At 42.9% G+C, this 26,812-nt stretch overlaps 1 protein-coding gene across 1 annotated transcript in view; it reads left to right on the top strand.

The window, feature by feature from the left end:
• Nucleotides 1-26,812, top strand: part of LOC117514893 (caldesmon-like) — a 54,838-nt gene that overhangs the window by 18,325 nt on the left and 9,701 nt on the right. The window contains exons 9-14 of the mRNA XM_034175466.1: nt 1,685-1,931; nt 5,995-6,120; nt 16,403-16,446; nt 16,570-16,645; nt 16,719-16,850; nt 16,957-17,067. Of these exons, the coding sequence (XP_034031357.1) occupies nt 1,685-1,931; nt 5,995-6,120; nt 16,403-16,446; nt 16,570-16,645; nt 16,719-16,850; nt 16,957-17,067 (736 nt within the window). The remainder of the gene's footprint in view (nt 1-1,684; nt 1,932-5,994; nt 6,121-16,402; nt 16,447-16,569; nt 16,646-16,718; nt 16,851-16,956; nt 17,068-26,812) is intronic.

Raw genomic sequence — 26,812 nt, 5'->3', positions numbered from 1 at the left:
TAAAGTAAAAATGACATAATTACTGGACAATCCTCTTAGCATGTATCAAAGAGAAAAGTTGGAATACACTATAATTAAAACAATACATTGTAATGTTTTGGCCAAAAAATTAATAAATGAATGGAATTAATCATTTTTATTCTTCTGTATGTGTTTGGGGGTGGGGTGAGGGGGGGTTAAATGCTCACAGGAGGAAATAAACAAATTTGCGAACAAAACCTTTTGTGTGCATAAAAGAAGTCATACATCTTTTACTCCAGCCAAAACAGTGTTGCATTTATATTATTGTTGAGTATATTTTTAATCACCTAGGAAACCAAAGCAAAGGGAATATTAATCTTAAAGCTACAGAGTGTGTGATTTAGTGTCATCTAGTGGTAAGGTTGCAAACTGCATTATGCCATTGCCAGGCACAACGTTGTTTCCCTTCATGTTTTCACATCTCTGGAGATGGGATTTATACTCTGTGGTCTTCTCTTGCCATGAGAAATATGCAAGGGTGGGTAGGATTACTTTGAAAGAATACGGATTACATGTATTTGGATTACTTGTAATCTGATTACTTTTGGATTACATTTCAAAGTAATCCTACCCAACCTTGGAAATATGTCTGATTATTCAAATAAACACCCCTAAATCCTAAACACTGTAGCCTTAAATTAAAACATAATACTCCCTGTATTATGTGACTGATGTTAAATCACTCAGTTGACCCCTGTGCAGTGCGCACACACACACACACACACACACACACACACACACACACACACACACACACACACACACACACACACACACACTGCAGATACTGAGGTGCTATAAGACTGGTTCAGGAATAAAATGTGATTAAAAAAACAACGCTTATCCACATATGTCCTGTTAGGCTGCAGTTGGCTTTCAGATAGAAAAAAAAATTGCAAAATGGAACTCACTTAATCACCAACTCCGCCGCCATCTACCTGCAAGCATCCTGCAGCATGCTGCCCACCATCTGGAGTGTCGTGATCATCGAGATGATTGGGAACAAAATTTTGGACTGTTCAAAATGTCAACACCAAATCATCTGGAACCTGACCAGGTCACCGGTAAACTTAGCCCAGCCATTTGCAACGTCCCAGCAACCCTGCTGCAAGCTGACGGCATTAGATGAACCAAATACTAATGCAGATCTGTACCTGATCCACGATCCTAAAGTTCACAGAGGCAGTGCAGCAAGCAGGCAGCAAAATATTCCATCACGTCAATAAGTGTCACCAGTGGTACCTGCCAACTTCAGCTCCGCCCCTTTTTGCTGCCTCAGATGCCATTTGCTTCCCAATTTGGATCTGGAGCCCACCTGGAAGCTGAGGGGAAGACATGGACACTAGGCAAAATAGAGTCAGATTATGCATTGCAAATGTCAGTTTCCTGAAGACAGGGCTAATAAAATTCTTGGCAGGTTAACTCCCACTCTGGTGCCACCGTTGGCTCAGGACATCTCCAGCTATATTATTTAGTGGTTGTTCTAGTGGCTTCTCTGACAGAAGTCAGAGACCTTTGACCTTCAAGTGACCTTCAAGTACGTTCCATTTCAGACCACTGCATAAAATGAATATCAAATGTAATCTGAGGAGGTTGTGCACATGTCTACTTTTAGTCTATTTATTTATTTATTTATTTACTCAATGTGCATGTTTGTGAACAGGGAGAATGTTTCCTCCTCGAAGGCAGATGACCTGGAGCGGCAGGAAGCAGAACGTAAGCTGCAGGAGCTGAAGCGCCGGAGGAACAATGCAGAAAGTGAGGAATTTGAGAAGATGAAACTGAAGCAGCATGATGCAGAGGCTGAACTGGAGGAGCTGAAGAGGAAGAGGGAGGAGAGGAGGAAGATCCTTGAAGAAGAGGAGAAGCAGAAGAAACAGGAGCTTGAAGACAAGAAAGTAAAAGATCAAGTGAGGCTATTAATATGCAGAAATCTTCATTTGACTGTTTCCATAAAGGGTTGCCACAGCAGATCATCTGTCTCCACTTCCTCTTGTCCTCCACATCTTCTTGTGACACACCAACTATGTGCATGTCTTCCATCACTACAGCGAGTAAAATAAATATTGAATATTAAATATTGATCATCATTTTTCTCAGTAAATATATTTCTAAATGTTAGACATGAAGTCCAGCACCTTGTCAGTGCAAATTAATATCAGCTGGTTCAGTCCAAGCTGATGGCCTATAAAAAGCTGTCTCATTACCAAGGGGTCACACAAGAACCATCTCGTGATCGGTAAAAGCAAAGACCTCTCTCAAGATTCGCAACCTTGTTGTGTTTGTTGTTGTTGTCCTTTCAGCTGTTGTCCTTTTTTTGTTTGGGGTAGCCACAGCTGATACAGTCCAACCCAGTCTCACGGCATGTTGTGATTCAGCAGCACAAAATATTCATTAACCTATTGATTTGTGATATTGTGACGAAAAGCGCCTCATTTTCATCACGGCAGCACAAATTCATTCTAATTCATTCCGTGATGGCTGCACAACATTAAAAGTGAAGCAGGGGGGTTGGGGTGGTTATGGGTAGGGTTGGGGGAAGGAGTAGGGTTAGGTTATGATTAAGGTTAGGGTTGGGGGTAGGAGTAGGGTTAGTAATAGTGAGTTAAAAAAACCCAACCCCCGTCATGAAAATTTGACTCATTTCATGACGGGAACACGAAAAAAAAAAAAAACGTGAGACAGTCAGATCCGCATTGGTATTTGGCACAAGTTTTATGCTGGATGTCCTTACTGATGCAACTCCAGTTTTACCTTAAGAAACACACACAGCCCCCGGTGTTCCAAAGAGGTGTCCCATCCAAGTACTAACCAGATCCCGCACTGTTTAGCTTCTGAGATCTGATGGGTTCTCTAAACTTCTGAATGTTCCAGTGAGCACTGTTGGAGCCATAATCCAGAAGTGGAAAGAACATAATTTCACCATAAACCGACCACAACCAGGTGCTCCTTTAGGATTTTTAGCAGAAGAATTATCAGAAGAGTTTTCCAAGAGCCAAGGACCACTTCAGAAAAACCTGGAACTAGCAGGCACAATTGTTAATAGGGGAGGTGATGGTCTAGTGGTTAAGGTGTTGGGGTTGAGTTCAGAAGATCCTGGGTTCAAATCCCCGCCTGACTGGAAAATCACTAAGGGCCCTTGGGCAAGGTCTTTAATTCCCTATTGCTCCCGGTGTGTAGTGAGCGCCTTGTATGGCAGCACCCTGACGTCGGGGTGAATGTGAGGCATAATTGTAAAGCGCTTTGAGCGTCTGATGCAGATGGAAAAGCGCTATATAAATGCAGTCCATTTATCATTTACCATTGTTGAAAAGAAAACAATAAGTAATGCACTCAACCTTTGCTGCACAACATTTAGACAAGCGTGTGAAATACTGGGAGAATATAGTCTGTTCAGATGAGATCAAAATTGAACTCTTTGGATGCCAAAAAAACTATACCGCGAGTGAATTTTGGAGTTGGGAGCATAATGGGTTGGGGTTCACGAAAACAAAGCAGGCGTAGTTAAGGCTTTGCATACAGCACATGAAATCCCTTTTTTGTGGAAATCCACAGAACCCTGTGACTTTGAGCACTGAAGAATGAACAGGTTTAATCAATCAGCAGCAGCAGACATTAACATGTGAACAGGTTTGATCAATCAACAGCACATGTCCCTGTGTAAGGCAGGAAACTTAGTGTTATCATAAGTGGCTGCATTTCCTTCTGAACAATGTCTGACTTGATGAATTATGTCTGAAACGGTCCTTGCGTGTGCACGTCCGCATGCGCATGCTACAATATATACATACACAGTGGAGTAAAAAAGTAATTAGTCAGTCCCTGATTGTGCAAGTTCTCCTACTTAGAAAGATGAGAGAGGTCTCTAATTTTCATCATGGGTACACTTCAACTGTGAGAGACAAAATGAGAAATCACATTGTAGGATTTTTAAAGAATTTATTTGTAAATTATGTTGGAAAATAAGTATTTGGTCAATAACAAAAGTTCAACTCAATACTTTGTAACATAATCTTTGTTGCAATGACAAAGGTCAAACATTTCCTGTAAGTCTTCACCAGGTTTGCACACACTGTAGCTGGTATTTTGGCCCATTCCTCCATGTAGTTCTCATCTAGAGCAGTGATGTTTTGGGGCTGTCGCTGGGCAACATGGACCTCCACAAATTTTCTATGGGGTTGAGGTCTGGAGACTGGCTCGGCCACTCCAGGACCTTGAAATGCTTTTTACAGAGCCACTCCTTCGTTGCCCGAGCAGTGTGTTTGGGATCATTGTCATGCTGGAAGACCCAGCCACGTTTCATCTTCAATGCTCTCACTGAAGGAAGGAGGTTTTGGCTTAAAAACTCACGATACATGGCCCTGTTCATTATTCCCTTAACACAGATCAGTCACCCTGTCCCCTTTGCAGAAAAACAGTCCCAAAGCATGATGCTTCCACCCCCATGCTTCACAGTAGGTATGGTGTTCTTGGGATGCAACTCAGCATTCTTCTTCCTCCAAACACGACTAGTTGAGTTTTTACTAAAAAGTTCTATTTTGGTTTCATCTGACCACATGATATTCTCCCAGTCCTTTTCTGGATCATCCATATGCTCTCTGGCAAACTGCAGACGGGCCTGGACACGTACTGGCTTAAGCAGGGGGACACGCCTGGCACTGCAGGATTTGAGTCCCTCTCTGCGTAGTGTGTAGCCTTTGTTACTTTGATCCCAACTCTCTGCAGGTCATTCATCAGGTCCCTCCGTGTAGTTCTGGGATTTTTGTTCACAGTTCTCATGATCATTTTGACCCCACGGGATAATGTGTTGCGTGGAGCCCCAGATCGAGGGAGATTATCAATGGTCTTGTATGTCTTTCATTTTCTTATAATTGCTCCCACAGTTGATTTATTCACACCAACCTGCATGACTATTGTAGATTCACTCTTCCCAGCCTGGTGCACATCTACAATTTTCTTCCTGGTGTCCTTTGACAGTGCTTTGGTCTTGGCCATAGTTGAGTTTGGAGTCTGACTGTTTGAGGCTGTGGATAGGTGTCTTTTATACAGATAACGAGTTCCAACAGGTGCCATTAATACAGGTAGCAGGTGGAGGACAGAAGAGCTTCTTAAAGAAGAAGTTAGAGGTCTGTGAGAGCCAGAAATCTTGCTTGTTTGTGGGTGACCAAATACTTATTTTCCACCATAATTTACAAATAAGTTCTTTAAAAATCCTACAATGTGATTTCCAGGAATTTTTTTTCTCATTTTGTCTCATAATTGAAGTGTCCCTATGATGAACATTACAGACCTCTCTCATCTTTCTAAGTAGGAGAACTTGCACAATCAGGGGCTGACTAAATACTTTTTTGCCCCACTGTATACTAGCACATCCTGTGTTGCCTGTGGAATCCCCACGGGCAACAGGCTAGTTTATGTTTAATCATCTTAATCTGTGCAGAAACTTCATTCAGTCATTTCTTCAATTTTTTGATAATTTTTTTCTATGCAGAATTTTTTATAATCTGGACTTCAATAACATAAGTAGATGGATTTTGGACAGTCAGAATCATCTCAATAAAACTGCACTTTTGGTTTTCATAAGGCAAACTTTCCGCTGTTCTCTGGTATACACAATATTGCTTCACTCCGTGCAATGCATGAATACACAAAAATAATGATTAAAAATCGAGAGATATGGAGGAAAAAAAACTGAAAAATTAAACCATAAAACTGAGCTTGGGTTTTTCTTTTGTGGAGCAACTATTTTTCCTCAGAAATGCTGTGAGTTGTCGGTATGAGCATGCACACCCGAGCTATAGATAATGTCTGGTTTCCTTGTCTGTGTTCCTCTGTCCAGATGTAACTGTATTTGTGATTATTAGTATGTGGAAATAAAAGTAAAAATTCTGCTGTGTTTCTGCTACAGAAAGTCATGTGAAACTGTCACCCTGAGAGGAATGTCTTTGTAACTAAGGAAACTGTTTGAAACAGGAGGAGCGGAAGAAGATGAGGGAGGAGATAGAAAAGAGGAGGGCAGAGGCAGCAGAGAAGAAGAAACACATGGAGGAGGAACCTGTTAAATCTGCTTTCACTATTGGTCACAAAGGCTCCTCCAAGGTAAGATGAGGACCTTAAGGGGTCCATTTCTCTTCCACAGAGTGTATGGGCGTGTCTTACAGAGGCTTCTATGACATACGTCACAACATCTAAAATGAGCCGGCTCAGGCCTAAGATTTACTGTAACAGTGTTTCTACATGCACAGACATGGAACTGTGGGACTTTGAAGATGTTCAACATGAAATCACAATCAATCAAAAGGTACAGTAAAACAACTGCATAATATTGCCCCCTTAAAAATGATATCATAATACATTAATTCTTCAAGTCATTTCTGTTATTTTAAATTAATTAAATACAGTCCTTCTCAGACATATTGGCATGGTTTTTTTGTGCTATTTGTGACTGAATTTTAAGTACAAAATTAAAAATGCGGTCACAAATAAATGCAACTAATCGGATTATGTGTAATCAGAATATTTAATAAAATGTCTAAAGTTATTGAACAGCAACAATAACAAGCAAAGAAATATTTTCACAGTGAAAAAAAAATGCAGGCAAAAATGTGTCACAGCTATTGACACCATTTGATGAAAATACAGTAATTACTGTCACAACCTATTTTCCTTGAATAAGTTCAGGGATGGATCTTAAACTTTTCTAAGTCACTCAATATGTGATTTACATCATACATTAGAGCCCCTTCACACAAAACACAAAGTTGGACAAAAAAAAAGCAGAAACTGGCCAAAAAATGGCAAAAAAAAAAACCGAATCGGCGAGCCGTGAAAAATTTCAGCCGCTGTCTGGAGGGACACACTGTCGTACAGGCGTGAATGATCCCGTGGCAACAGTTTCACGCACGAACACAGTGCAAACATGAGAGGTGTGATACCACATCGCACTCACACAGCAGCGGAAGCAATCACATGTTGTACAAATGTACATAAATCAATGAAAGTGTGTAAGGACAAAATAATAAGAGAGCACAGAGCATTATAAAAACAATGAATGTACTGTTTAAATGTAAGACAGTCATGTTACTGGTCATGATTCTGTTCTCACTATAAAAAAACATACACACAAGCAGACACACACACAAAGCAATGTTTAATATTTAATTCCTGCTATAAAGAGCGGACAATACAAGAATGATCCTCCTCCTGTTCCTTTATGAACATGAACAATTGGCCATGGAAGTAAACAAGGAAGTAATGAACTGACGTGGACTATCACTCACGTGGTGGATGTGAGATGGCTCAGCAGCCATTCACATGATCAGCTGGTGACCGCATTGCAAAGGTGATAAGTGTTTTTATTTATTAGATTTTTTTAATTTTATTTATTACCATGTGAGGACAGCCAGCCGATACACGCACATCGGGGTAGCGTGTTAAGAGGTGATGTCCTGCATGGCACGATACGTGCTCACCAGCTGTGTGTAGCAATGACACAGTGGTCAGGTGCAGTTTTGACTGTGCCGTGCGCTGAGCATGATCTTTTGTTTTTATTTTTCCCCATGTCGCCATTGTTTGCACGCACTCATACACCTCCATGCCCTGCACATAGGTAGTTGGAGCACATGTGACAATATGTATTCACCAGCACTGCGCTGACCAGGCGCTCAGCTGGAGGCGCAAACAGCCGAGGATAGCATTCACTGGCCGTGGGCCATGATCAGCTCCCTCCCTGCTTGATGAAATGACATCTAATCAATGATTACATGTCAACCACGGTTCCCTGACAAATGCACAGCTGTAGTAGGTGTGCGCGCGTGTGTTCATGTCAGTCAATATGGACATCACATCATCGACATGCAACATGCCCAGTTTTCCATTGCAGCAACACACTCACATAGATGGACTCACGGCACCAGGCTGTGAGGCAATTGACCTGGCCACGCTGATTTTTCTGTGAGGCTGTCAGTCAGGCTGTCACATGATAGATGGGCCATGTGCAAGTTGCATGTCATGTGACGTGTCTGTCCGGTCAGATGGCGCGCTGGCATTGTGACACACCGCTGGGCTGGATTTTTATTTTCATCTCTGTTGTGGTGGTGTGGGATGACGGTTTCATCATGGACATGACAGCCATCCAGCTGTGCGCGCTGCGCTGACAGCAATCACACTGCACAGTCTCCGTTCGCAGCCTCAGCCGCACCTCGACTATAGGCTCGTGGCGGGGGGGAATGACGACACACTCACACGCCATCTGTGTTGCGGTAGGGGTATGGCACACTCACATGTCATTTGTGCTGCTCCATAACGGCACACTCATGGGGTACTTAGAAAATGTGGGGCCATTCGTGCAGCCAGCTCGAAAGTGGTCTGCAAGTTCTCTACTTTCGTGCTGGCACGAATGGTGTTGGATGTTCATGGGTGACACCTGGACTCTGGCCAACTCCAGCCGAGAGTGGGTAGAATGGCCACTTACCCGGTGTCGGCAACCAAACAGTCCCCCCTAAAAATCAGTCCGCGTTTTGCATCTGTGTATGTGTCATTAGCAGCGGTTCATGGATTAAAACCTTGTTTCTGCTTCAAACTGCACTCCAGTCATCATCTATCTCAGTGACAGATATCTGAAGCTTTTGTACAACAATCATTTCCACATGAATTCAGCATTATTTCAGAACAAAAGGCGGTGGAAGTGATCAGTGCGCCGTGGTTAAACAAGCTGCTAGATGATGCGTTCACTGCTCATCAGTCATTTCAAAGCATCCCGGAATTTTGATGAGTTTCTGCTTAAAACGGCCTTGTTTCTGCTTGAAACTGACTTTAGAATGATTTAAGAGGTTTTACCTTTATCATCTGATGGTTAATAATCTCATTAATCAATTTCATCGCTTTGGGTGGAGATTCCGTCTCAGATGTGCTGCTGTGGTTCCGAAATGACGCATGCGCAGATGCAAAACGTGGACCAATTTTTAGGGGTGGACCATTCGGTCTGCGATGCCGGCATTTGTCGTCATTCGGCCGCTGGTGTGAAGGGTGCCTTGATTGCGCCATTTGGCCAGAGTTCGACATGGCCGATGATTTCGAAAAGACCCCCGACCACTGCACGATATGTTTGACCTGCGTTCAACATGCCGTGTGAATGTTGCGAGCATGAACAGATGGCAGTACGGCCTCATCTTTTTCCGGTGTGAGCGAAACGCGAATGTAGAGTACATGTGCTGTGCTCAAATGGATGTGGTGACTGCTGTACAAGGCGTTCAAGTGTGGCTTCAGTTTTGCACAAGTGCTTTTCGAATCCTCCTTCGTGCGCCATTCGGCCTCACTCATGTTATGTGTGAAGGGAACCTAAAGGAAGAAAATCATGAAGGTACTCTGTGCCAGATCTGTCTAGAGTAGGCAGTTTTCAAAAACTGATGACAGCAGATGAGTGAGGAAAGCATCTACAGAAGCTTATTCCTCTTCTAGAGTTGTCTTTTTGCCTTGGTGGCTTCCCTCACTTGTTTCATTCTTGCTATTTCTACATGACTGATGTAAATTAGACTGATGTAGACTGATGACTAAATTACTTTGAGAAGAAAACAGATGGCATTAGGTTAAATATATCCCAGCATGCCTTAATCCGGCCACTACACCCTGTTATGGAGGTGGATGCCATCACTGATACATTACCTAGATTTACAGAATTTGACTGTATCTCACTGGGCGTGCTAATGAAATTTGTAACTTCTGCTAAAAGCACAACCTGCTTATTTGATCCTATACCAACAAAACTGTTTAAGGACCTGTGGCCCACTCTTGGGCCTATTGTGTTGGAAATTATTAATCTGTCACTAACCTCGGGATCTGTTCCAAATGTTACGAATCTGCAGTGATTAAACCTTAAGAAATCTAATCTTGACCCTCGTGTATTGAAAAATTATAGGCTGATATCAAATCTATCATTTTGCTCTAAAATTTTGGAAAAGGTGGTTTCACAGCAGCTCATGGACCACCTTACTGAGAATAATCTCTTTGAGCCACTGCAGTCTGCATTTAGAATATGTCATTCCATGAAGACAGCTCTCACTAAAGTGGTGACTGATCTTCTGCTTGCAATGGATTCAGAGATCACGACTGTTCTGGTGTTGTTAGATCTTAGCACTACATCGGATATGGTGGATCACCAGATTCTACTTGATAAGTTAGAGAATCATTTTGCAATTACTGGGAATGTCCTTGCATGGTTGACATCGTACCTAAGCAGTTTCTCTCATTGTGCCTTGTACACCAACACTACCTCCAAACTTGGTGACATGAACTATGGGGTTCCACAAGGGTCTGTCTTAGACCCCCTGCTTTTCTGCCTTTATTTACCATCCCTTGGGCACATATTGTGGTGTTCTGGGATTACCTATCATTGCTATGCTGATGACACTCAGTTATACATGCCGATAACTGCTGGTAATCTCATACACATAAAATCCTTAGAAGACAGCCTTGCATCAGTGAAAAGCTGGATGTCCAGAAAGTTCTTACTTTTAAACTTGGACCGAAATGATGGTCCTTGGTGGGCATCAGTTTGACCAGCTAACACTTCACCTAGGCTTGTATGTCATCTGTGTGACAAAGTGAGGAACCTTGAGGTGATTTTTGATCCCAGGTTGTCCTTTGACCAACACATTAGAGATATTGCGATGACTGCTTTCTTCCACCTACGAAATATAGTGAAGATTCGTCCCATCCTGTCTGATGCAGAGACCCTGATCCATGCATTTGTCTCTTCTAGACTGGATTATTGCCATGTTCTATTTTCTGGTTAAAAATGCTGCTGCCAGATTCAGAAGCAGAAGCAGAAAGTTTGATCACATTACACCCATTTTGGCATCTCTTGACTGGCTTCCTGTCTCTGTGAGGTTGGATTTTAATGTTCTGCTATTAACCTATAAAATTATTCACAGACTAGCACCTCCCTACTTAGCTGACCTAATTAAACCCTACATACCGGCCCAGTGGGTGTGCAGGGATGAGACGTCTCTTCAACATTGTGTGGAGGTCTGGGACAGTGCCTAAGGAGTGGCAAATTGGGGTGGTGGTCCCCATATTTAAAAAGGAGGACCAGAGAGTGGGTGCCAATTACATGGGAATCACACTACTCAGCATTCCTGGTAAAGTCTACTCCACGGTGCTGGAAAGGAGGGTTCGCCAATAGTCAAACCTCTGATTGAAGAGGAACAATGCAGGTTCTGTACTGGCTGTGTAATAACCGACCAGCTTTTCACTCTCACAAGGATCCTAGAGGGCGCCTGGGAGTATGCCCACTCAGTCTGGATGTGTTTTGTGGACTTAGAGAAGGCTTATAATCGGGTACCCTGGGAGATACTGTGGGAGGTGCTGCGGGACTATGGAGTGAGAGGGTCCCTTCTCAGGGCCATCTAATCTCTGTACTAAAAAAGTGAGAGCTGTGTTCAGGTTCTTGGCTGTAGGTCGGTCTTGTTTCCAGTGGGAGTTTTTTCTTTGCCAGGGATGGGCCTTGTCACCAATCCTGTTTGTGATATTCATGGACCGGATCTTCAGTTTGGTGGGCTCAGGATCTCATCATGGCTTTTTGTAGATGATGTGGTCCTATTGGCTTCATCAGCCTGTGACCTCCAGCACTCACTGGATCGGTTCGCAGCCGAGTGTGAAGCGGCTGGGATGAGGATCAGCACCTCTAAATCTGAGGCCATGGTTCTCAGCAGGAAACTAATGGATTGTCAAGTGTTGGCATCTTGTTCATGAGTGAGGGGACAATGGGGCGTGAGATTGGCTGGAAAATCGGCACAGCAGGAACGGTGCTGCATGCTTTCTACCATACTGTTGTGATGAAAAGGGAGCTGAGCCAAAAGGCAAAGCTCTTGATCTGCTGGTCAATCTTCATTCCTACTCTTACCTATGGTCATGAGGGTTGGGTCATGACCGAAAGAATTAGATTGCAGGTACAAGTGGCCGAAATGGGTTTCCCTTGTGTCTCCCTTAGAGATAATATGAGAACCTTGTTCATCCGCGAGGAGCTCGGAATAGAGCCACTGCTCCTTTTCGTTGAGAGGAGCCAGTTGAGGTGGTTCAGGCATCTGGTGAGGATGCCCCCTGGGCGCCTCCTTAGGGAGGTGTGCCAGGTACGTCCAGCAGTGAGGAGATCCCAGGGAAGACCCAGGACTATGTGGAGAGATTATATCTCCACACTGGCCTGGGAATGCCTCAGTATCCCCCATTCAGAGTTGGTTCATGTGGCCCGTGAAAGGGACGTTTGGGGTCCTCTGCTGAAGCTGTTGCCCCACAACCTGGTTTTGGATAAGCAGTTGAAAATGAGTAAGTACCAGTGTCGCAGACCAAACGGTCCGCCCCTAAAAATTGGTCCGCCTTTTGCATCTGCGCATGCGTTATTTCGGACCACAGCAGCACGTCTGGGACAGAGTCTCTTCACCAAAAGCAATCAAATGGATTAATGGGATTACTATCCATCAGATGATAAAGGTAAAACCTCTTAAATCATTCAAAAGTCAGTTTTAAGCAGAAAGGAGGCCGTTTTAAGCAGAATCACATTGTGACATTGTGAAATGTCTGACGCGCAGTGAATGCATCAGCTAGCAGCTCATTTCGCCGTGGTGCGCTGATCACTTCTGCTGCCTTTTATGATAAAATAATGCTGAATTTATGCGGAAATGATTGTTGTCCAAAAGGTTCAGATATCTGTTGCTGAGATAGATGATGACTGATGTGCAGTTTGAAGCAGAAACGATGTGTTAATCCGTGAACCCCGTCATCAGGAGCGACCGATTTTTAAGGGGACTGTTTGGTCAGCGACACTAGCCCGGGCTCTCCGGGCCACTGAGCCTTCTGTTATCGTGCACCTGTTTTGTGGAATGATCTCCCTATGGAGATAAAACAGTCAGATTCTGTAGAGACTTTAAAGTCCACACTGAAGATGCCTTCTTTCTCCCTTTTGTGTGGCTAGCATACTGGCATAGTATTGAACTATGCTTCCTATCCTTTCAAATTCATTTTATTAATGGAGCAGGTCTCGGCCTCAATTTTATCAAACGCTAGTGGCCAGTGATCACTTTAGTATTTTCTCTGCTTTCCTGTCAATTTAGTGCTCATGAATTATACCTTAGGTGTGGGTTTCCCAGCAACTGATTCTGCTCTTTTTCTCTCTGTCTGAGGTGTGGAGGGCATTGAACGTGATTGGCATCGGTGGATAACGGGATGCTGGACTGACAGCAAAACGCCATGCCTGAAGCTGATGCAGCAGATGTTTTGATTTCCTGTTTTCTGTTCTTCAGCTTTGTGAAACTTTGTAAAAACCTTGTAACTGTTAGAATGGCTGAAGTAGTGGGCCACCTCTCTGAGTCTGGTCTGCTTGAGGTTTCTTCCTCAATAACATAAGAGGGAATTTTTCCTTACCACTGTCACCTGTGTGCTTGCTCTAGGGATTGGTAAAGTTCAACCTTACTTGTGTGAAGTGCCTTGAGGCAGCTTTGTTGTGATTTGGCACTATGTAAAGAAAATAAATTGAAATTGAAATTGTAAATGAAATCCAAGAAGCGTGCAGCTGCTGAATAGACTGTTGTTACATTCTCAATGTGCATGTTCAATAGTGTGTAAATCTCGTATGACTAAGAATGAGCTCCTACCTTCGCTGTCGACATGGAGAGCATACACAATTCAAAGAAGTGCTAAAACAGGATGAAACAGCTTAATCTGACTTGCCTCCTAACAGGCTGGTTTATGAAGTGCAGACCTGGCAAGCTGCCTCAAAACGAAAGTAAACTGCACCCTCGGTCAGACGTTGTGCTGTTTTCAGTTAATCTTTTACTGTTTCTAAATGCTTGAAAAATATTGAGTTTGTGTTTTCTTTTCATGATGACTGGAGCAGTACACTTTAATGTTTTTGATGAATGAATGGAACGTTGCATTTTTATAGCGCTCTGCAATCTGCTAGACGACACTTCCTGATGGAAAAGTCTGCTGTTTTTCCGGCTTTCCTCCCAAACATATATCATTTATGCGAAGCACGTTTGAATTAAGGCCTTTAAATACAGTTTCACACAAGCAACCTTTACTGTTGTAATATGCAATGATTTTTTTTTTATCAAATAAATCTGTGACAAAAATGTACGAACAGTGTGTACGCGATTACATCTAACGGCGCCAGTGTTATCTATTAAATACATGTATTTTCAGTGCTGTGCTTCAAATTCAGGGATGCCAGTAATACAGAGCAGTAGACGAACATTTGCTTAGTTACACAGTGTACAGTGTGTAACGCCCCAATCTTCACTTCTGTAATTCTATATTTGGCCTTACAGATGTTTGCAGATGTTGACTTTTTAGTAATGGGTTATTAATGCCATTTTCTGTCCTGTAACTGCAAATATTTCTCTGTGTATCTGTCTAAAGTGTGGAAGATATGAAAGCAAATCAGGCTCACATGTCATTTTCTCCTCTTTCCCCATACCCATATTTCATTTTCAGTTTATAATCCCTTTGATATCATCCATATATTTTTGGCTGACTGGGACTAAATAAAGTATCTGGTGTCTGTGTTGTGGTCAAATATGGCTGTTTTCAAACAGGACTGCAACTGGGCAGTTTTCCTGTTGGAGTATTTTTGGAGGAATGCTGGGAATATGTGTGTGTATGTGTGTGTGTGTGGGGGGGGGGGGGGGGGCAAAGATGTATAACAGTCATGTTATTGGGGTTTGTCCTTTTTGGGGAACACAGAGCCAGTCAACAAATAATTCTTGTTGGCTGGACAGTGTTATGGATTTGAAGCATAGCGGGGCCTAATTAGTATTTGGCTGGGAGACTACTTCCAGGTGCCCACCCACATGAGCCACCTCAAGTTTGGACTTGAGCACTGCCTTGACATTTACAACCAGCCACCATCCTCCAAAGACAAGATCTTGGTGCTCTCCATTGCTATGAACTATGAGTATCACTATGTGTATCTGTGTCAACCTCGAGCAACTTGGGACAGCTGAGAGCAACTTGGGACAGCTGAGACCAAAATCAAATAGTGCAATACTTAGGCACGCCTTACATAACACAGCAAAACTGAATTGAAAACAACCATTAAATATCATAACAGTAAACACTGATGAAAATTACAAAATATCACCACTGCTTCACCTCAGGGAGCTTTGGTGGCCACTGTCTGCTGACTGTGACACATTGGTACAGATCCAGTAACCTTCTAGAAAACCTCTCACATGAGTCCATTTTCTGCCACACTCCCATTTTTAAAGGGAATGGCAGTGTTGTGTGGGCCGCTGAAGAGGAGGTACTGCTGGCCCACCACCACCAGAGGGCGCCCTGCCTGGAGTGCGGGCTCCAGGCACCAGAGGGCGCCGCCGCCTCACGTGAGCAGCTACGGTGACAGCTGTCACCCATCACCTGAGACAGCTGACGGCAATCATCTGTGGGGTATATCAGCAGGACGGCACCTCCACCTCATTGCCGAGATATCGTTTCTACCTACGAGGTAACGTATCAAAGCTGACGGAGTGTATCCTTTTGGATTAGTGTATAGCTTGTGGATTATTGTTCCAACGAGAGGTGGAGGTAACTTCCCTGCTGTTCGGAGTCTTGGGTGCAAACGCGCCCCCATCTAACTGTTCTTTGTTCCTCGCCAGCAGTACCAGGTCCGACACGCGGAGGCAGTGGCCACCTGGGAGTTCGGGACTTGGCGGCTCCAGTATTTCCGGGGTCCTGTGGCGGAGGAAGCCGTGTGGTTCGGGTCTTACCTTGGAGAGGCGTCTCCTATCTTCGAGCCTGCCCACACGACACTTTTGTGAATTGACTATTGTCCATTTCGTGATTGGTTGTATTCGTTGTGCACGTTCACAACAGTAAAGCCTTGTTATTTGACTTTCTCCATTGTCCGTTCATTTGCGCCCCCTGTTGTGGGTCCGTGTACTGACACTTTCCCAACAGGCAGATGATATTCTGATTGCTTTATTTCAGCTTGTTCCCAAAATAAAGTAAATGGATAAATTCCATCCTTTTTTGCTCTTCACCTTATTTTGCACTTGGATTGGATTGTGTAAATACGGGAGTGACACCCTCCAAATCATGTTGTACTGTAGACTGTGATTGTTTTTACAACCCCAGCTGTTTGAAATAATGACACGTTTTATTTGATTTAAAAAAGTATACAAGAGACCATTTTAGTGTACTATCATACTTTCACATAAATCAAAATATATGACCATAGCTTTATAGAGGAGAGGGACCCTGTCAAGTACTGGCTGATCTCTGAGTGAGGTCGACTTAGACGCCAAAGTCGGAGCAGCTTGACCATTTCAAGATTTATTTGTATATCTCAGCGGCAGACTACTTCATAACTTCATGCTGCTTTTTTCTACAGATCGGAGAGAAGGCAGAGTTCCTGAGCAAATCAGCACAGAAAAGGTGAACAGTAAATCATTGTCAGTATAGCACATCACATCCACAGAGTAAAACAGTTAAAGCAAGGAAACTTAAAATAATCATCAAGATGATGAGTCTTAATGAAGTCGCATGTCATCCATACAGCAATGTGAGAATGTCACACACTCCAATAGTGTCCAAGATAGGCAACAGGTTGGATCAGTACACTTCTGCCATACAGGTAAGCCTCAGCAACGACAATCACAACCCTCAGCATGTCTGCTCGTGTATAAATCCATCCTCTGTTCACTCAGGGAAACAAGGATGTCAAATCCTCCAAGTCTCCCGTGGCAGATATTCCGACTGGAGGCACGCGCAACATCAAGAGCATGTGGGAGAAGGGCAACATCAGCAGCACCTCCGAAAGTCCAACCCCAGCAAATAAGGTGTGTGTGAGAGAGAGAGAGAGTGAGAGACAGAGACAGATCAGCACAGAAAATGGCAGAAAGAGATTTACAAAAAAGTGAGTGTATGATATGTGCCCTTCCTCAGGATGCTGCTGCTATCAAAGTGGGTGTGGCAGGGCGTGTCAATAAGTGGATGGCCAAACCCACAGAGCCGGAGAAGATGACACCAACAGAACCAGCAGCCGCAAAGCCAGCAGTAAGACCTATAAATCCTGCAGGCATAATACACATTAGACGGTGTCAGTGTAATAGCATGATCCCTTGATATTCTGTGCATGCTGCTGTGCTCATTTACACATCAACATGCCAGTCTATTGTTGGCTGCAGACATTTCAACTGAGCTCCCACTCAGGCCCATGTTGTAGTCCGGTGACACCACATGGAGAGTTATGTGAACAGCATCCACCCCCAAAGTGTGCAAAGTCAAATCAAATCCCTGCACGCTGCATGAAAACAACTTGTACCCCAAAATCTTGAGAAATAGCATACTTTTCCCCACTTTAGCCGTTACAGTCTAACAGCATATGAGCACCTCTTTGTACCTGTCACACAGATTTCACAGTTATCTCAATGCACCTCAGCAAGCATTGAGATAGCAATAAAGTATTCATTGTGTTTGATTTTTTTTCTCAGACAAAGCTGTGTTTCTGCCTGATTCGATCATGAAAGCACACCCGCTTTGAGTTCTCCTTCAGTCAAGGTCAAAAGGTCACATCCAGCCTCTAAATTGATCACAAACAGACATTATTGTCAGACATCTCACAACCAAAAACCAAAACAAAACAGCAAATACGTGTGTAAGTACAGAATTATTTAATGGGTCTATTCACATATTTTACAAAACAGAGGTCACTTGTTGGACACTGTGTTCTTTTCTTAAAGGTGCTAATCTCACTGGGTCTGCTGGAGACATGACAGCATGTCCACATGCTGTAGCAATGCTGGACAACGTGTGACATTGTTCTGACGTGAAATTTATGAGCGAGTTATCTTTAGCATCAAACGTCTTGAAGAGTGTACAACCACAGCCTTTCTCATCCAGCAACAATTCCCCTCAGGGAATTGTTGCTGGATGAGAAAGATGTGATATATATATATATATATTTTCATGGGTGGTAATAAATTAAGCATAGCTTGTGTAGTGAGTTGGAATGGCATATGAGTCCTGAATGTTTTTAGAACCTTACAGCTTAGACATCAACAATTTTTAGAAGAAGAATGCAACCCTTTTATTTCCTGTTAATTACACATTTTTTAAATGTTAATTCACTGTCTTAATTTATTAATAAATTGTTTAAATTCTTGTTATCATATACACACTATTATTATATGGCTGCAAGCCTACGTGTGCTCTGATTGACTGATTTCCAGCCCGATATTTTCCCATATCCGACCGGTTACCGTAATCAGTCCGACACGTGTATCCCATACATTACAAAACAGAAAGTTAACATACATGAACATACAGTGGTGGGCACAGCGAACCAAAAAGTTAGCTTCGATAACAGATAATCAGATAACTAAAAAGTTATCTTTTATAAAGCTAAACCGATAAACCACAAAAATTTATCCGAAGCTACAGCTAACCAATAACTTCCAGTATTGTCTCCAGTACACTTGCAACTACTAACAAGCTGATTTTGAGTTTTAACACCATGATCGCTTCTGGTAGCATCAAACGCAACCACAACCCAAACACTGAGTCAGTAATTCTGTCTTTGTGTACCCTGCCCACTGCTGGAAGCTCTTGTTTACTCTGCATAGCTTCCAGCAGTGAAGCAGCTGAGAGGAGCAGTGAAGCTCAACTCTCTACTTAACAGGAGTGTCGCCGTGAGGCAGAGGTCTTGGAAAATAAAGCCGTGCTGACTTATGGATTTAATTTATAAATAAAATTAATACCAATAGAATAACTCCATTAATGTCAATTCTGTCATCTTACAAAGTTAAAATATAACATATATCTTTTAATTTTAAATAATGCACTAATTCTGAAGTTTTGTAACAAACACAGACAGATCCCAAAGGGATTATGGGTAAAATGCACCTCTGCTAACACTGATTGGTTGACTCATTCATTCTATGTAAAAATCAACACATTAATGTGAGGTGTGTGTGTTGGTGTTTACATATAAATGTGTTTTTGTAAAATATGCCTTTTTTATTTGTAAAAAAAAAAGCCAAAAAGTCAAGTTGTTATTTTGACAACCGTCTGATATAACCGAGGTCAAAATAAATAGAACACTGCCATCTACTGGCATCCAGACGCTCATACTGCCATGAACGCTGAATGCTACTGGCCAGTAGGTGGCAGTAGAGACCGTGAAAACTTGCCAAAACAAAACCCCAGATAATCTGTGTCTGCTACGTTTAAGATGCATGGAATTTAATAAATGCAAACTGAATTTCAGACATCTTATATATACGAGGTCTGTCCGTAAAGTATAGGTCCTTTTTATTTTTTCAAAAACTATATGGATTTCATTCATATGTTTTTACGTCAGACATGCTTGAACCCTCGTGCGCATGCGTGAGTTTTTCCACGCCTGTCGGTGACGTCATTCGCCTGTGAGCACTCCTTGTGGGAGGAGTCGTCCAGCCCCTCGTCGGAATTCCTTTGTCTGAGAAGTGGCTGAGAGACTGGCGCTTTGTTTGATCAAAATTTTTTCTAAACCTGTGAGACACATCGAAGTGGACATGGTTCGAAAAATTAAGCTGGTCTTCAGTGAAAATTTTAACAGCTGATGAGAGATTTTGAGGTGATTCTGTCGCTTTAAGGACTTTTCACGGTGCGAGACGTCGCGCAGCGCTCCCAGGCGGCGTCATCAGCCTGTTTCAAGCTTAAAACCTCCACATTTCAGGCTCTGTTGATCCAGGACGTCGTGAGAGAACAGAGAAGTTTCAGAAGAAGTCGGTTTCAGCATTTTATCCGGATATTCCACTGTTAAAGGAGATTTTTTTAATGAAAGTAGTGCGGGCGGATTGCATCGTCGGCTCGCAGCCGCCGCGACGCTCCGCCACAGGAAAAACACCTCTGTTGGAAGCCTTGAGGACAAGTTGGAACATCTCCAGCTGATAAACAATTTCTCATATACTCACTCCACTGAAAGCCATCAAAAGCCAACTGGATTTTAACAAATGGTTATCAACACGGAGGTGTTTTTCCTGTGCCGCCGCGCCTTGTCGGCTGCGTCCCGACGCGCGGACCCGTCCGCACGTCTTTCATTAAAAAAATCTCCATTAACAGTGGAATATCCGGATAAAATGCTGAAACTGACTTCTTCTGAAACTTCTCTGTTCTCTCACGACGTCCTGGATCAATAGAGCCTGAAATGTGGAGGTTTTAAGCTTGAAACAGGCTGATGACGCTGCCTGAGAGCGCTGCACGACGTCTCGCACCGTGAAAAGTCCTTAAAGCGACAGAATCACCTCAAAATCTCTCATCAGCTGTTAAAATTTTCACTGAAAACCAGCTTAATTTTTCGAACCATGTCCACTTCGATGTGTCTCACAGGTTTAGAAAAAATTTTGATCAAACAAAGTTCCAGTCTCTCAGCAACTTCTCAGACAAAGGAATTCCGACGAGGGGCTGGACGACTCCTCCCACAAGGAGTGCTCACAGGCGAATGACGTCACCGACAGGCGTGGAAAAACTCACGCATGCGCACGAGGGTGCAAGCATGTCTGACGTAAAAACATATGAATGAAATCCATATAGTTTTTGAAAAAATAAAAAGGACCTATACTTTACGGACAGCCCTCGTATATACTCAAAAATATAAACACAACACTTTTGGTTTTGCTCCCATTTTGTATGAGATGAACTCAAAGATCTAAAACTTTTTCCACATACACAATATCACCATTTCCCTCAAAAATTGTTCACAAACCAGTCTAAATCTGTGATAGTGAGCACTTCTCCTTTGCTGAGATAATCCATCCCACCTCACAGGTGTGCCATATCAAGATGCTGATTAGACAGGTGTGCCTTAGACTGCCCACAATAAAAGGCCACTCTGAAAGGTGCAGTTTTATCACACAGCACAATGCCACAGCTGTCGCAAGATTTGAGGGAGCGTGCAATTGTCATGCTGACAGCAGGAAGGTCAACCAGAGCTGTTGCTCGTGTATTGAATGTTCATTTCTCTACCATAAGCCGTCTCCAAAGGCGTTTCAGAGAATTTGGCAGTACATCCAACCAGCCTCACAACCGCAGACCACGTGTAACCACACCAGCCCAGGACCTCCACATCCAGCATGTTCACCTCCAAGATCGTCTGAGACCAGCCACTCGAACAGCTGCTGAAACAATCAAACCGATTGTTTCAGCATAACCAAAGAATTTCTGCACAAACTGTCAGAAACCGTCTCAAGGAAGCTCATCTGCATGCTCGTCATCCTCATCGGGGTCTCGACCTGACTCCAGTTCATCATCGTAACCGACTTGAGTGCGCAAATGCTCACATTCGCTGGCGTTTGGCACGTTGGAGAGGTGTTCTCTTCACGGATGATGCGAAGGAGATGTGTTGCACTGCATGAGGCAAATTGTGGTCACACCAGATACTGACTGGTATTCCCCCCCCCCCCCCCCCCCAATAAAACAAAACTGCACCTTTCAGAGTGGCCTTTTATTGTGGGCAGTCTAAGGCACACCTGTGCACTAATCATGGTGTCTAATCAGCATCTTGGTATGGCACACCTGTGAGGTGGGATGGATTATCTCAGCAAAGGAAAAGTGCTCACTATCACAGATTTCGACTGGTTTGTGAACAATATTTGAGGGAAATGGTGATATTGTGTATGTGGAAAAGGTTTTAGATCTTTGAGTTCATCTCATACAAAATGGGAGCAAAACCAAAAGTGTTGCATTTATATTTTTGTTGAGTATATATAAGACATGCAGGTTATATCCGTAGTTTCTCCAAAAATTTGAGTCCTATCAATGGTCCATTTTGGCAGCATTCATCCTTGAACCAAATTACATAAGCATACCAAATGACAAATGTCAGCTCTCCCCAGTTTCTCCGTGATCGAAGTGTGTGCAGGCATGCACACAGAGCTTTATGTATTTTCTGCATTCTGCAGCAAACAGGTGCTTTTATTTATACCCACCCACAAACAGAAAGTAGTAGTTCAATTGGTTTACTCAAATTAGTTAAGTGTCATGTTGCCGGTACCATGAGTGAAATGTGTAGTACGTTTGATGTCTTCTGCCACCATCTCTGTTTGTGCATATCTAAAAATAGAATGCAGAAAAGACAAAAGCTCTCCATGCATGAGTGTGTGCGTATGTGCATGTGTGTATGCGTATAACTTTGATCATGGACAAACTGAGGACAGCTGACATTTGCCATTTGGTATGCTTATGTATTTTGGGTCAAGGATGAACGGTGTGAAAACGGAACATGGGTAAGATTAATATTTTTGGAGAAACTACGGATATTATCTAACATTGCTCATTACATTTTGGACTAACTTGCCATTCCTGCAGGGTGCGGTAAATCATCTCTATATTAAAAGTGTGCAGGTATGTGCATGCATGCATGATTTTATTTAGTAAGTTCAATGTAAGTAAATAATGTAATTGTAAATACGTTTAAAATACATGGATGACACAAGAAAGTAAAAACACTTATTTCCATTGTGGTCCATTTAAAAATCAAATGGCAAAATAGAAGTAAAAATAAAACAATAATAATAGTGTGTATGTGATAACAAGAAGAAGAATTTATAAATACATTAAGACAGTAAATTAACATTTTTAAAAATTATGTAATTAACAAGAAAAAGGGTTGAGTTCTTCTAAAGTCATTCAAACATTTTGGACTGAGATGCCATTCCAATTCATTATGGAAAGTTTGCATAATTGATTACCACCCTTGAAAAATGTCAGCTAAACCAAAAAGCAAACTAAGGCAGCACAAGCACAAAACTAACATGAAACTCAAAAGGGAACTGAGTGCAAACCGAGAGAAACACAACATGATAGGCAGGTAACCACAGACAGACCACAAGGATGACACACACGGATAACTGACATGGACCGGGGAGAGAACACAATGAACACTAACAAAGGGGCACTGGCAGAAGACAGTGAGAATTAACACATGAACGTAGACACAGAAACAGACAGGGGATAGGACATCGAGAACACTAAAACATGTCCATCACCATTGTGAACAAGAAAGAGCTGATCCTTGGTGTAATTACATCTCCACCTTGAATGAGTCTGTCATTCCTACTGTGCATCTTACCGCTGTGACACTATTCTAGTACATGTCCTGCACTACCATCACACACTTCTCTGCCACTTCAGACTTCCTCATACAATACCACAACTCTTCTCTTGGCACCCTTTCATAAGCTTTCTCTAAACCCACAAACACACAATCTAACTCTTCTGGCCATCTCTATATTTCTCCATCAGTATTCTCAGAGCAAACATTACATCTGTAGTGGTCTCCTCATGAACATATTGCTGCTCACAGATCTTCACCTGTTTTTTAAGCCTAGCTTCAACTTTTCTTTCCCATAACTTCATGCTGTGGCTGATCAACTTTATGCCTATGTAGTTACTGCAGTTCTGCATGTCACTCTTGTTCTTAAAAATAAGAACCAGCACAATTTGTCTTCACACCTCAGGCATCCTCTCACTTTCCAAGATTTTATTAAAGAATCTGGTTAGAAACTCCACTGCCATCTCTCGTAGACATTGCCCTGCCTCCACTGGAATGTAATTTGGACCAACTGCCTTTCCACTCTTCATCCTCTCCATGGCTGCCCTCTCTTCATCCTTGCTAATCTCTTGCACTTCCTAATTTACTCTCTCCACATTATCCAGCCATTTCTCTCTCTCATTTTGTTAATTCATCAGCTCCTCAAAATATTACCTCCACCTTCTCAACACAATTTCCTCGCTTATCAGCATATTGCCATAGGCATCTTTTAACACCCTAACCTGCTGCACATGCTTTCCAGTTCTGTCCCTTTGTCTTGTCAATCAGTGCAGGTCCTTTCTCCTTCCTTACTATTCAGTTTCTTGTACAGCTCGCTATATGCCTTTTTCTTAGCTTTTACCCCTTTCCTTTTCATTTTATGCAGCATCTCATTGTACTCCTGTCTACTTTCTTCATCTCTCCGACTTCCAATTCTTTTTTGCCAACGTCTTTCTCCTTATACACACCAACATGGACATACATTAGACTTGTTTTTTTTTTCCCATGGTCTGCTTGTGTCAAACGTAGAAATCTGTGACTTTGTTTTTTCTGATCATGCACCAGTCTTTTTAGTGTTGAACTCTCTTGTGTTCCGGAGAAGTGCCTCACATCTGTCAGACTCCGTCGGGCTTTTAACCCCCTCACTGCCGAACATTTTTCTGCTGCCTTCTTTGCTGCCTGTGTGCTCACCGTTTCACCCATGGCTGATACGGAGGAGCTGTGTTGTCGGTTTAACTCCTCCTGCCTTTCTATAATGGACTCTGTGGCTCTTCTAAAACCCAGGCGGTCTAAGTCTAGATCTGAACTCTGGCTTAATGAGAGAACCCGTGCTGCCAGACGGGAATGTCGCAGAGTTGAACGCAGGTGGAAGAAGGACAAGCTGCAGGTTTCATTTCTAATTTTAAAGAACCGTTGGGGCCACTATCAAAGCACTGTCAAAGAGCCCAAAAGAGAGTATTTGTCACACATTGTAATGGAAAATTACAAGAATCCCTGTGTATTGTTCAGAAGAATTGACTCTGTCCTGAATGTACCACAGCCTGTTTGTCTAGAAACATCCACTGACTTATGTAACAGTTTTCTACATTTTTTTATTGACAAGGTTGCTTCTGCAACAGCTCTCATTTCTCCACCCACCTTTGACCCCTCTGTCTCTGCTCCCTGCCCTGCGGTTTTTAACAGATTTGAACCTGCGACTCTATCACAGTTAGAGGATGTGGTGGCTTATTTGAAACCATCGGGTTCCCCTTGTGATGTGGTCCCCCCCCGCTTTTTTAAATAACTTTTTCCTACCTTAAGGCAGTCTGTTCTGACCATTATAAACAGCAGCCTATCCTCCGGTGTTGTCCCTGTTAGTTTTAAACACGCAGTCGTTCAGCCTTTGCTGAAGAAGCCTGGCCTCGACAACACTGAACTATCAAACTTTAGGCCTATCTCCAAGCTGCCATTTGTCTCCAAGATCCTGGAGAAAATTGTCTATGCACAACTTTTAACTTACCTTAATGAACATAACATTTCAGAGGTTTTTCAGTCTGGTTTTAAAATGTTGCATAGCACAGAAACTGCCCTTTTAAAGGTTTTTAATGACATTTTAATGGCAAATGATAGCAGCAACCATGTCATTCTTGTCCTGCTTGACCTGACTGCTGCTTTTGATACAATTGACCACAACATACTGATAAATCGTATGTAGCAGCTTGTGGGCATCGGTGGTAGTGTCCTGGACTGGTTCAGGTCCTACTTAACTGGTAGGACTATGCGTGTTGGCCTCGGGGTTTGTGAGTCTTCTTCCGCTCCACTTTTATATGGGGTCCCACAGGGTTCAATTCTTGGACCCCTACTCTTCTCCCTGTATTTGCTTCCCCTGGGGTCCATTCTCAGAAAGCATGGCATCAGCTTTCACTGCTATGCTGATGATAGTCAGCTATATGTCCCCCTAAAGAAAAATGATGCCTCTTCTCTTCAGCCCCTTTTGTCCTGCCTTGAGGATGTTAAAGCCTGGATGGCATTGAATTTTCTTAATTTTAATGAAAAGAAAACGGAGGTGATTGTTTTTGGCCCTAGCAGCTCCTGTTCTTCCTCACTTGTTGATCTGGGGCCTTTGTCAGCCTTTTTGAAATCTACTGTCACAAACTTGGGTTTTAAGATGGACAAGGATTTTAAACTGCACCACCAAATCAGTGCAGTAGTCAGATCGAGTTTCTTTCACTTAAGGCAGCTTGCTAAGGTTAAGCTTTTTTTTGCACAGCAGCACTCTGAAACAGCAATCCATGCTTTTATTACCTCCCGGTTGGATTACTGTAATGCACTTTATTATGAAATTAGCCAGTACTCCCTTGCACATCTCCAGCTAGTTCAGAATGCTGCTGCCCGTCTGCTAACTGGTGCACGTAAGAGGGAGCACATTACACCTGTCCTGGCCTCCCTCCACTGGCTGCCTGTGCATTTTAGAATTCATTTTAAGATTCTTTTATTTGTTTTTAAATCTTTAAATGGCCTTGCCCCGCCCTACCTCTCTGAGCTGCTTCATTGTTACGCCCCTGCTCGCCACCTTCAGTCAGCTGATCAGCTCCTCCTGGTGCCGAGGTGCAAGCGTATGCTCAGAGGGGACCAAGCTTTTTCTGTTGTGGCTCCAAAGATATGGAACGAGTTACCGCTCCACATCAGGCAGGCCTCTTCACTTTCTGTTTTTAAAACAAATCTTAAAAACTCTTCGTGTACAGCACTGTGTTTCAGCTGTAGCTGATTTTAAAGTGCTTTATAAATAAAGTTGAGTTGAGTTATACTTTCCTGGGCATGTTTGTTCCACCACCAAGTCTCCTTGTCGTCACTGTCTAGATGTCAGACCCAGTCACCCTCCCCACATCTGCAGTACTTTTCCAGTTGTCCAAAATCGCTTCCCCTTCATTCAGTGCCTGTCTCACCTGCTCACTAAATTTCAAACAGTGTCCTCCTTCAGCTTCCACAATCTGATACTTTGTTGAGCTCTCACTGTCTTCTTCTTCTTCACCTCTAAAGTCATCCTACAAACCACCATCCTGTGCTGTCTAGCTCCACTCTCACCTGCCACCACCTTACAGTCTCAAATATCTTTTAGTTTACATCTCTTACAAAGAATGTCCTCCACCTGTGTGCACCTTCCTCCACTCTTATATGTCACCCTGTGCTCCTCCTTTTTCTTGAAGTATTCACCACAGCCATTTCCATCCGTTTTGCAAAATCAACGAC

This window comes from Thalassophryne amazonica, chromosome 8 (genome assembly GCF_902500255.1).
Source record: "Thalassophryne amazonica chromosome 8, fThaAma1.1, whole genome shotgun sequence".
In the NCBI taxonomy this organism is placed as follows: Eukaryota; Metazoa; Chordata; class Actinopteri; order Batrachoidiformes; family Batrachoididae; genus Thalassophryne; species Thalassophryne amazonica.
Note: the sequence above shows the minus strand (reverse complement) of the source record. Positions and strands in the feature narration are given on the sequence as shown.